The sequence below is a fragment of the Triticum dicoccoides genome, chromosome 2A (genome assembly GCF_002162155.2).
Source record: "Triticum dicoccoides isolate Atlit2015 ecotype Zavitan chromosome 2A, WEW_v2.0, whole genome shotgun sequence".
NCBI lineage: Eukaryota > Viridiplantae > Streptophyta > Magnoliopsida > Poales > Poaceae > Triticum > Triticum dicoccoides.
The window spans coordinates 700,509,116-700,520,766 of NC_041382.1; the positions used below are offsets into that span (position 1 = coordinate 700,509,116).

General features: G+C 46.7%; 1 protein-coding gene across 1 annotated transcript; it reads right to left on the reverse strand.

The window, feature by feature from the left end:
* Positions 1-10,578: 10,578 nt before the first annotated feature.
* LOC119351951 lies at positions 10,579-11,422 on the reverse strand. The gene has a single exon (XM_037618716.1). It carries the CDS (start codon positions 11,316-11,318, stop codon positions 10,782-10,784), a length of 537 nt encoding a protein of 178 aa, XP_037474613.1. The 5' UTR covers positions 11,319-11,422; the 3' UTR covers positions 10,579-10,781.
* Positions 11,423-11,651: the final 229 nt, after the last annotated feature.

An 11,651-nucleotide genomic window follows, 5' to 3' on the forward strand; every position in this document is an offset into this window, starting at 1 on the left:
AGGAACCCAAATAGACCATTCAATATACTCATGAAGAGAACCAATAAATTCGGCATAAACATGCCCATCACTAGCACGGCATAACACATAAGAAGGATTAAAATCGCCAGCTTTGTTGGGAGGGGTGACATTGCCCTTCTTGACATTGTTCTTCTTCTTCTCCTCGGGGACACTCTCTCCCTCCCTCACAAAGGTTTGCATGAGGGGAGGAGGTCGTTTGGTCTTGTCATTCTTCTTCTTGTTCTTGGAGTCGGGCACGTACCCAACCCCTTCCTTGGCCACACCTCCCTTTTGGTTGATCAAGAGATCGTTGAGGTTCTTCTTGCCTTGTATGCAAGTCGCAAGACCTCTCTCAAGTTGCTCCTTCAACTTAGCATTTTCCTCAACAAGATGTATATGCTCACAACACGGGTTAGTAGCATTTGCATTATCAATTAAAACCATATGAGGAAAAGTTGCTTTCTCCTTAGTTAGCTTCACTTGGAGTTGATCATGAGACTCCTTGAGACTAGCGTGAATACCCTTCAAGGCCTTGTGGGCCTTGTCAAGTATATCAAACTTCTCTTTGAGTCTAGCAAGATCAACTCCGAGTTTGGCCTTGTCGGAATTTAGCACACGAGAAACAATGAGGGCATGATCATAATCTTTCTTTAACTTAGCATGATCAACGTTGTGTGACTCCTCAAGAGCCAAATGAAGACCACGCTCTTCCTCAAGAGCATTGGAAAGATCCGAAATCTCATCGGCATAGTCACGACTATGCCCTTCCATCTTAGAGATGGTGTCTTCGTGAGCCTCGATCATGTCATTGGCCTCACCAAGTTGTTCCAAGAGAGCAACAAAGTGCTTCTTGGATTTTCCCTTGAGTTTGCCCATAAAGGCCTCAAACTCGTTAGCCTCCACATTAGCTCCCTCAAGTTCATTAATGCTATCCGTTGGGGAAGGATGATTAATGATGGTAGTTTTGATGTTGAAGGTTACCTTGATGGTGGCTTTAGCCATGAGGCATTTGTCGGTGATGCTCTCGTTGGGTGAGTCGAAGAGAGACACCCGTGACGTTGTTGCAATGGCAACGGAGGCCATGGAAACCGACTCATCATCTTCATCATCATCATCATCCTCATTGTACTCTTCTTGCACAACCAAAGCCTTGGGAGGAGTCTTCTTGGTGAAGTTGTTCTTGTTGGGGAACGACTTGACCTTGTCCTTTCGGATGAGTTTGCCACCATTGTCTTCCCTCTTCTCATATGGGCATTCCGCAACGAAATGACTCACGTTGCCGCAGTTGTAGCATGTCCTTCCACGTTGCTTGCCCCTTGTGCCACTCGAGTTGTTTTTGCTAAAGTTGGGCCTCAAGTTTTTCTTGCTCCAAAATTGCCTTGAAGCAAGTGCCATGTGTTCATGATATGCATACTTCGTATCTTCGGGGTTGCTCTCCTCTTCTTCCTCTTCTTCTTCTTCCACGGTGAGCTTGGCCTTCAAAGCAAGGTTAGGCTTCTTTGCCCGTTGAGAATGAAGCACCGCATTGTCGGCGGTCTTGTCCAAAATGTTCATGGCCACAAACTCATCCAACACTTCGCTTGAGGTCAAAGTGTGGAAGTCCGGTCTTTGACGAATGATGGAGGACATGGCCTTGTGGTAGGGCATCATTGCCTTGAGGAATTTGCGCTTGATCCAATTGTCATCCGTGTCCTTGCTCCCGTGATCTCGTAGTGAGACCACGAGTTTGGTTACTCTCCGATAAAGCTCACGAGGTTCTTCATCTTCCTTCATTGCAAACTCATCGGCCTCATCTTGTACCACTTCATAGTTGGAGGGTTGAATGCTTGCGCTTCCCCGGTAGAGAGACACGACACAATGCCATGCATCTTTGGCCAAGGCGAAGGGACGAAGATGAGGTAGGTCTTCGGGTGGAATTGCATCTTGAATGATGAAGAGAGCATTCTCATTGAATTGATTGTCCGCGGCTTCTCGAGGAGTGAAGTTGCTTGGATCATGTGGATAGAAACCTTCTTCAATGATTCTCCAAAGGTTAGTGTTCACATGATTTATGACGTTTAAAGCGGTAAACCTAAGAATCAAAATCCTCATTTTTCACAATCTTAGGGGGAGGACCGGCATGATTGAAATGAGTGGAAGGAACCGGTCCACCATAAACAAGTGGTGGTTCCACATGGGCAAAGATGTCGGTGCCATTCTTGCCACTAGAAGAAGGAGCCTTTTCACTACTAGCTTCCCCCTTGTCGGGGATAGCATCCGACACCTTGTTGGCGGGATCACCCACTTTCAACGGTGCGGTGGATAGTTTAAGCCCCTCAAGAAATTTAGTAAACATGCTTTCAACTTCGGTCGTCATGGAGGTTTTCAATGTCTCCAAGGCCACATTGAACTCCTCACGAGAGACCGAAGTTCCCCCATCTCCCGTAGACGAGATCGGATTCACACCGGAGTGTTCCTCCACACCGTCTACGGTATCAACCATACTCTTTGGATGGTAAAGTCCTTAATAAAGAGATGAGGCTTTGATACCAATTGAAAGGATCGATATGGTTGACTAGAGGGGGGGGGTGAATAGACAACTACCAATTTTTAGCTTTTCTTTACCAAATTAAACTTTGAATCAAAGTAGGTTGTCTAGATGCGCAACTAGGTGAGCAACCTATATGATGCAATAACAACAAGCATACAAGCAAGCAAGGGTAGAAACACTAAAGAGCTTGCACAAGTAAAGGTAAGAGATTACCAAGAGTGGATCCGGTGAAGACGAGGATGTGTTACCGAAGTTCCTTCCTTTTGAGGGGAAGTACGTCTCCGTTGGAGCGGTGTGGAGGCACAATGCTCCCCAAGAAGCCACTAGGGCCACCGTATTCTCCTCACGCCCCCGCGAGATGCCGTGATTCCACTATTGGTGCCCTTAAAGGCGGCGACCGAACCTTTACAAACAAGGTTGGGGCAATCTCCACAACTTAATCGGAGGCTCCCAACAAGACCACGAAGCTTCACCACAATGGAATATGGCTTCAAGGTGACCTCAACCGTCTAGGATGCTCAAACACCCAAAGTAACAAGATCCGCTAGGTATGAGTGGGGGAATCAAAAATCCCTTGGTGGAAGTGTAGATCGGAGCCTTCTCAACCACTCTCGAGCAAATCAACAAGTTTGATTGACTAGAGAGATAGATCGGGCGAAAATGAAGCTTGGAGTATTTAATGAAGCTTGAGCAATAAATGGAGCTTGGGAAGAGAAGAGGTAGGTGAGAAGGAAGAAGGGGACTCCCTTTTATAGTGGCGGCAACAATCCTGTTGCCCCCCACCAACCAGCCCCGCACAGGGCGGTACTACCGCTGAGATGGGGCGGTACTACCGCCAGGACAACGGTACTGCCGCGCCAGCCAGCGGTACTGCCGCTCTGGGGAGACAAGTAGGGAACGGACCCAAATGCGGTACTTCCGTGGTGGTAGGGCGGTACTACCGCTCCTGGAACGGTACTACCGCCACTACAACCGTGACTAGTGCCGCAAAACCCGACACGAGAAAAAGACCTCTCGAATCGAGGCGGTAGGAGCCAGACTGCCCAAGGTACTACGGCAGTGGGGTCAAGGGCGGTAGTACCGCTGTGGAGCGGTACTGCCGCTTGTGACCCTTCGGCCGTAGTACCGCAGGCAGTGCGGTACTACCGCTGGGGTGAGAGAGAGAGGGAGAAGGGATCTCTCAAAGAAGCTGAGGACCAGGCGGAGGTGTCAGGCACCTAGCGGTACTACTGTTGTGGAGCCACAGCGGTACTACCGCTGCGGAGCGGTACTGCCGCTTGTGGCTTCTCAGCGGTACTACCGCTGGGTGCGCGGTACTGCCACTTAGACCCAGACAGAACAAGGAAGAGAGGAGAGATCTCTTCAATGGACAGGAAAAGCTCGGAGGGTGAGAAGCTGATGTGTACATGATGATTCCACCCATGCAAAACCCCAGCGGACCCCCTCTTGATAGTACGGTGCCCTCTACGCAACTAGTCCACCGAAAAAGAAACGAAAGAGCTACACCGTTTTGAAATACACTCCGAGGGGAAGAAGGCGCCTCGTGCCAGGGAAGAATCTGTGAATAATTCAAAGCACAAGATTAGTCTGCAAACATGTTGTCATCAATCACCAAAACTACCTTGAAAGAAATATGCCGTAACACCAGCTTGCACTCCGGATCGGAAGCTGCTTAGCTCTTTGAAGAAAAACCCAACCTCTCTTGGTTTCTAAATTATTTTCTTATGTCTGTGGATTTAGGCTACGATTGATTATATTCATTTTATCCGTCAATTCTTTGGTTAACGTCTCGAATCTAACATATGCAGTACATTGAAGATGCGGAACAGAGAATAATAGTTGGTATTTTTTAACCTGAATCAGAACCTGTGAGTACCGGTAAATGAGGATATCGAATCTCGACACACTCAGTTCAAGTACAAGCTGTGACCTTCAGTTATAAGGTAATCTACACTTGCCCTCGGTGATGGACTCAGCAGTTTTGCTTTTATTTTCCAGTTGATGTATATCCCTTGCAAATGAGGAGAGGAAAAAGAGAAAGTGATGCAATATTGAAGGTCACATCCCTATTTTTTCATTTGTTTTACATAGGCCGTATCCTTTTTCTTTTTTTGACTATGACAGTATCCCTTTTCTTAGTCTATTTTACTATATGTGCGTAGGTGATACAGATTTACTCTACTTTTGTTATCTGGATTATTACATGTTAGGGGACTGAAGCTGTAGTCTAAACCTAACAAACTAAGTACTATTTTCATCGTTTGTAATAAAATAATTCTTCCTGTTTTTTTAATGAAAACAGCAGGTGCGTTGCCAATGGATGTAGGAGAAGAAATAATTACAGGGTTAAAGTTACAAACATGCAACAACAAACAGAAGATTACAACCGTAAGCAGGCTGGTCTAAAACCAAACAACAAAGAGTTCATGGGAGACGGATTCTCTTTATTGATTTCCACCGGTGTATATTCTACAATATCATGTTATTATTTCTTTTCCCACCACTGTATACCCCTACAATGCCATGTTATGATGTGTCAAATATGTTTCTTTCCATCAATGTCATGGATTTCCTACCATGTTTTGCTCCATAGAGCTTATACCTTTTCATTGCACAACATTTCTTCTCCTTACCAAATCCCCGCTGCAACGCGTGGGGTATCATCTAGTTACTAAAGAATCTTGGGCTGGCAACATGAACTAGAAAAACCCAATAAGAATAATTTGAACGACTGGCGTTAAAAAAGTTGGGAACAAGCCTGCTCACGAAAATGGGCGGCTGCATCTCTTCACCCTGAGCTTTTTTCTTGGGATATTTTTCTCTTTTGGGGGGAGACTTTCATTTCGAGCTCCAAATCACCCTGCAATGGCAAAGCTTTCCTCTGCCTAACAATAGTTTTTCATCGAGGCCTCCTCCTTGACGCTCGTTAGCACCAAGTAGACGCAAAAGACTATAAATCGCTCCTTGCGAGTAATACCAGCGCCATTGCCCATTACAGTGATATAGGTGCATGAAACTTCTTAAACCTTCTGTCTACTTTCAGGAAGGTTTCAGAAGTTTTTCTTTTTGGCACCATTACTTTTTTCCCTTTTTCTTTTCAAGTACATAATTCTATTAAGTCATGAAAATATTTATAAATATTTTAGTATTGTTTCAAATACACAAGTAATTTTTGAATTCATGGAAATTATATACATTTGGGAATATTTTCTTAAAACTCGTGAGCATATTTAAAAAAATCATGGAATGTTTTTTAATATCATTCACTAATTTTTTTTTGAAATTCATGAACATTTCTTTGAAATATGTGAACAATTTTCAATTTAATAAATTCAAACTTTTTCCAATTTGAAGAAAAAATTAATTAAACACGTGAACATTTTTTAAAATTCATTATTTTTTCCTTCTTCGTGGTTTAATTAAAATGGAACCAACAGCAATAACAAACGAAAAGAAACACACATGCGTACAGTTTTTTTTTTAGGTTGGCGTATTGTTTTCTTTTGTGAGGTCTGCGTACTGCTTGCTACTAGAAACGACACATAGCAGCTCCCTCAAGTTTTTTTTTTCGAGAATCTGTAATCTTTATTAAGTATCAATGGTCATAGGGATACAGATTAAATCGAGCAAAAAAGAAAGCCACACATGGCGCCCAACAGGAAGAGAGGAAGCCCCCTTCGCGAGCGAATGGGCTTCTCCATTGTGCTCACGCTTCTCGTGGAGGACCTCGAGTGCTCGAAACGATGCTTGGCGGTGATTTATCTCTCGTAAGATGGTAGCATAGCGGCAAAAAGCCCCCTTCTCAATGTTCGTGACAACTTCCGCGCAATCAGAAGCAATACAGATAGAATCAATATGCAGATCAGTGGCAAGGGCCAAGGCTTCATTACAAGCTTGAGCTTCTAACGTCGCCGGGTCGACGAGGCCGTCGTAGACGATTGCGGAGGCCCCAAGGTACTTGCCATGCTTGTTCCGGCAGACTACTGCTGCTGCACCACGGGTGCCACTCCTGGAGATGCCTCCGTCCACATTCAGCTTGGCATCGTAGTTAGCTGGAGGCAGCCAGCGGGTACATGCAGCCGGCGGATTGTTCATATTCAGCGCGCTGGATGTAACATGCAAGTCCCTGACCGTTGCATGCATAACTTTGCCCATGATTTCCTATCGGCCTCCACATGAGAGTGGCCCGGAATATGCTCTAACCCATATGTCCGTTGTTTCGAGGCTAATAATCTGTATGCCGACCTTACCGTGAATACCCCTTTGTTATCATAGTGCCATGACCAAAAGTCCTCCTGTACTCTCAAGCTAAGAGGAATATTCAAGATTTCCTCCTTATCCATCTCCAGAAAATGTTCCTCCAATTTAGCTACATCCCATGAAGCGGAGGTGTGGTCAATAAGTTCCGCAACATTCTGTGGTGGGTTTGCTGACCTGGGGCACACTGGCGGCAGCTTAAAATCCCTAGGGATCCAATTATCAAGCCAAATATTGGTGTCTTCCCCATTTCCAATCCGTTTAGTAAGTCCCAACTTGAGTGTATCTCTTCCTTCCACTATGGATCGCCAAACCTGCGAGGGATAATTCCCCAAGTCCGCATCAAGAATAGAGCTTGTTGGGTAGTAGACGACCTTGAGAATACGGGCGCTCAAAGAGGTAGGGTCATGTAGAAGACGCCAAGCTTGGCGAGCAAGTAAGGCCAAATTAAAAAGCTCAATATCACGAAAACCCATCCCTCCCATGAATTTGGGTTGCGTTATGACTTCCCATGACACCCAAGTTGTTTTCCTCTCACCCTTCTTTGATCCCCACCAAAATTTTCTTAGGATCCCATTAATATGATGACATAGTCCTCGCAGAAGATTGAAACATGCCATAGAATAAGTTGGAATTGCTTGAGCGACGGATTTAATTAAGACTTCTTTACCTCCTACAGAAAGTGCCTTTTCCATCCATCCCTGGACCTGTTTCTCAAGTAGATAAGGTTTCTCCTTAACGAGGAGCAAATTGGCCGCCCCATTCAGGCGAGTCTAACTTTGAATAGTTTTTTTTGGTTTTCATGTCGGGGGTTTTCATGAAACAAAATGTTTGCTTTTTCTCAAAAAACGACTGTTTTTTTACAGATCTAAATAACTATAAAATATTTATGTAAAATAAGAAATTATATTAGAAAAAACGTTTAGTAGTGTGTGTTTAAAAAATAAGTCTGTATTAGAAAATGTACACCGTACATTAAAAAAAGTTCACTGTATATGAAAAAAGTTCTATCAGTATTACACAATGGTCACAGTATTCTAAAAACTTCACAGAATATTAAATAAAATTTCAACGTGCAATTCAAAAAAGTTCATATTAATGTTTAGTACAAAAACTTAAATAAATTGCAAAAAAGAAAAAACAAGAAGAAATCGAATCCAGAAAATGAAAACAGAAACAATAATAAAAAAGAAATAAAGAAACCCATAAAGAAAATAAAAATAAAATATAAAACCGATAAAAACTGAAACACAAGGACCACTATAAAAACAAAAGAAAATGAAGCAGATAACATAAGCGCGCAGCGAAGCCCCGAACCGGGCCAGCCTGCCCTCGCACCGGAGCAACCACTATCTGACGCCCACCGGCGCCAACTAAGATTTGCCCTTTTCTTCAACTGCCTCTGTTTCAAAATAATTGAATTTTCCGGATTTGTGCTAAGCCAAACTTGTTTAAGTTTGCCTAAGTCTGTCGAAAAACATACTAACTTAAAGAACACCAAATTAGTATTAGGAGATTCTTTATGAAATACATCTTCGTACTATGTGTATTTGGTTTGTACTGTAGATCTTAGCACGTCTTTTGTTTAGTTGATCAAACTTAAGCTAGTTTAACTTAGGAGAACTAGAACTTCAATTATTTTTAAATGAAGGGAGCCGTGGCTTATCTTCCTCTTTTTTCTATGAAATTTTTTCACCATCAACAATATTTAAGCATCAAATCCACGAAACTAAACCCCCGCAATTGATTACAAAAGTCACGATGATATTACTAAGCAACTTCTTTATCAAACAGTTTTGCTTTGTTTTCAAGGCACAATGAGTTCTTGATCAGATTCCTTGGCCTTAGTACAAGAAAACTACTATGATATTGAACCTCATACACTTATTTGAATTAGTTTTTTCCGCAAAAGAGAATTGATTTTTAAATAGGTTAACTACTTCATCGGAATCTATTTTATTTTTATTTTAGAAAAAAAAGGATTGATGTGTGAAGAAAGCTTTGGGAAACAGAAAGAAACTTTAGAAAATACTAAATTGAAATAAAAAAATTATTTTCGCCTTGGAAATAGCAGAGCCATGGAGTGATCAAGTCTGAGTCAAACTTTGAAATAATTATAGCCATATGATCAATATTTTTCTCATTTTGCAACTGCACAAATCTTTAAGTCGCATCGAGCGGTTCTGAGTTCTCGGTTCGGTTCTGACATAGAAATAGTCTTATTCATAGTTATGAGTGAAGTGGGATCAGCCACTTTTAAGCATGGTTTATACAAACGCATGACAGTGAAAAACAATGGACATCTTAAAACTCTTTCGATGGCGAGATTTGCCGTGCACTGCTCTGTTGGTTGGACATCATGGACCTGGTATGATGTTCAGAACCAGCATGCATTGTAAGGTAATTGGAGTCAACCTGAGTTGAACCGACCAAAGTAGAGATTGTCCGTTCATGGCCTTCTCATGTATCTCTCTGCTTTTCTTTTCCCTACAGGGCAGAAGCGCGATAATCTCGGTTTCGTGAGGTAAAATTCGATTTTGCGGTGTTTTCCTCTTATTATTCTGCAAGATGATTTTGACTTCGCGGTTTGGACACGAAGAAAAGATTATCCACTAATATGACAAGTATTTTCGGACGGAGAAAGTAGTTTTGGTACGTGGAAGATCCGTAGCAATCTTATATTGTGCGGGAAACTTGCATCAACTGCACCATGCCATCATTGTCTCATTTTCTGGACTCTTCCATGATTGGCACATACCTGTAGGGCCACTAGCATGTTTATGTCAAAACCAGGGCCGCTCAGATCGGATAGCACGACACGGTGCTCTCCAATATGGCTGTTTAAGAGCAATGAATATTTGTCCAAAAAAAAGAGCAATGAATGTCACGGCGTGTGGTGTAGGAAGAAACGCAAACTTTGTTCTATGGCGTTCCTACTGTACGCGCGCCAGCTTAGACAGGGGACGCATTCAGTGATGCAGATGCAGAGCCCATCCGAGCGTCCCTGGGCCCTGGCATAGGAGGACATGCACGCGCACGCACAGATCGCTCGACCCATGCAGCAGGCTTGCTTGTTTTCACACGCTGATCGACGCTCTGGAATGTACATGCGTGTGGGGTGCCTGGCCGCCTGCTCACGACGTGGTACGGGCGAGCATCAGCATGCGTGCGCTGCGCACGAGTGGTCACCATGAACGCATGCAGGCCGGACGTCACCACGGAGTACTTTCGCTGCATGCCAGCACGTCTGGCCCAGCCTCGTGCAGTCCGTCCGTCCGTGCGCGCGCGCGCACACACACGGAAGCGGTCGAAACAGAGCGTATCGACGCCACCGCCAGCAGATATCAGATCACCGGCCGGCCATGTCCACCCGTCCCAGCAGACCACGTCGGCACGCCCGGGGCGCGACACGCGACGGCATGGCGCGCATGTCGGCATCCAACGGGACAACGGCTTCGCGCGGCGGACGTGCACAAGACAGAGAGAGCTTCGCGAGACGTCTCCATCGGCACGCACGCACATTCGGCTAGCGCCATCGGTCCTTCCCAAGCGGAAAATGACGAGGCGGTGGCGTGCGCGCCGTGCTCTGCCGCCATGGTGATGGCGCGGACGGAACGGCGGCATGCAGAAACCCGCGCAAACAGCCAAAACTGTTGGCAAAGGACGGCCCAGAGACGCTGCCGCGGCGACGCCGGCTACAGGACGCATTCTCCTCGAAACCTCGCACAGATCAGTTAAGAAATCGATCGCCATTGCTGAACCTGAGCCAGAATGAACTGTGGAACCCCATTTCCAAGGCTGGGGAAGAACGGGATTGGATCAGCAGCTAACACATTCTATGCACAACTTTATTATGTATAATCACGGGCGAGGCCCGAAGGAAGGGGCCGGGACGACTCGGGGTTACAGGATCACCAACCAACGAGATCCATGGATCATCACAACAGTCACGGAAAGAAGACGACCTAGCCGCGCGCCGGCCGGCGATCTCACCTCACCTCACGCCCTCCCGGCGGTCGCCTCGGGCGCTGGCGCCGGCGGAAGCGCGCGACTTGCGGTGGCGCAGCGCCTTGATCGGGCCGGGCAGGAACCGCCCCCACCCGCCCGTTTTGGGCGCCAGCTTCTCCGCAGAGGCGGAGCTCGACCGCTCCAACTCCAATGCCGCCGCGTCCTCGGCGGCGTGGCGCTCCTCCTCGCTCTCCAGCTCCATGCCCTTGCCGGCCGCGGGCTTCCGGAACGAGGCCCAGCCCCAGACCCTGGACCGGCGCCTCTCGTCGGCGCTGCCGCCGCCGGCCACGGACCGCGAGCGCCCGATCCGGCGCTCCCGCTCGATGAGGCTGCAGACGCGGCCGACGGAGGCGGAGGAGGCCGAGGAGGACGGGGAGGAGGGGGAGGCGCAGGCGCAGGGGCGCGTCCGCGCGCAGTCGGGGCAGAGGCGGAGGAGGCGGTCGCAGAGGCAGTGCGGGCACACGCCGCCGCAGGGCACGGGCGGGTGCTTCCGGCAGCGCCAGTCGTCGCCGGCCATGCCCATGTGTGCGCCGTCCCTCCGTCCGTTCGGTTGCGAACCTGCGATGGATCCCGCTGGCGCTCGCGGTTTCGGAGGGAGAGGCGGGGAGCGAGTTGCGGCGTTCGTTGGTTGGCTTGGCTCTAGGGACGCGGGGAAGCAGAGGGTCCGTCTCTCATATAAGCGGGGCCAGGGCCGGCCCACGGACTTTCTCCGGTGAACGGCGTTTTGGTGCGGTTCTTGGAGATCCAAGGGGCACCGCACCGGTTTTTGGCGTGTTTTCCATCTTGCCAACAACCATTGCAGGGCCCTTCAAAAAAAAAAAAAACCATTGCAGGGGGGTATGATGATGCGCTGGAT

Excerpts from the sequence above, each read along its gene's own strand:
- LOC119351951 (XM_037618716.1), bottom strand. The coding sequence starts at position 11,318 with ATGGGCATGGCCGGCGACGACTGGCGCTGCCGGAAGCACCCGCCCGTG.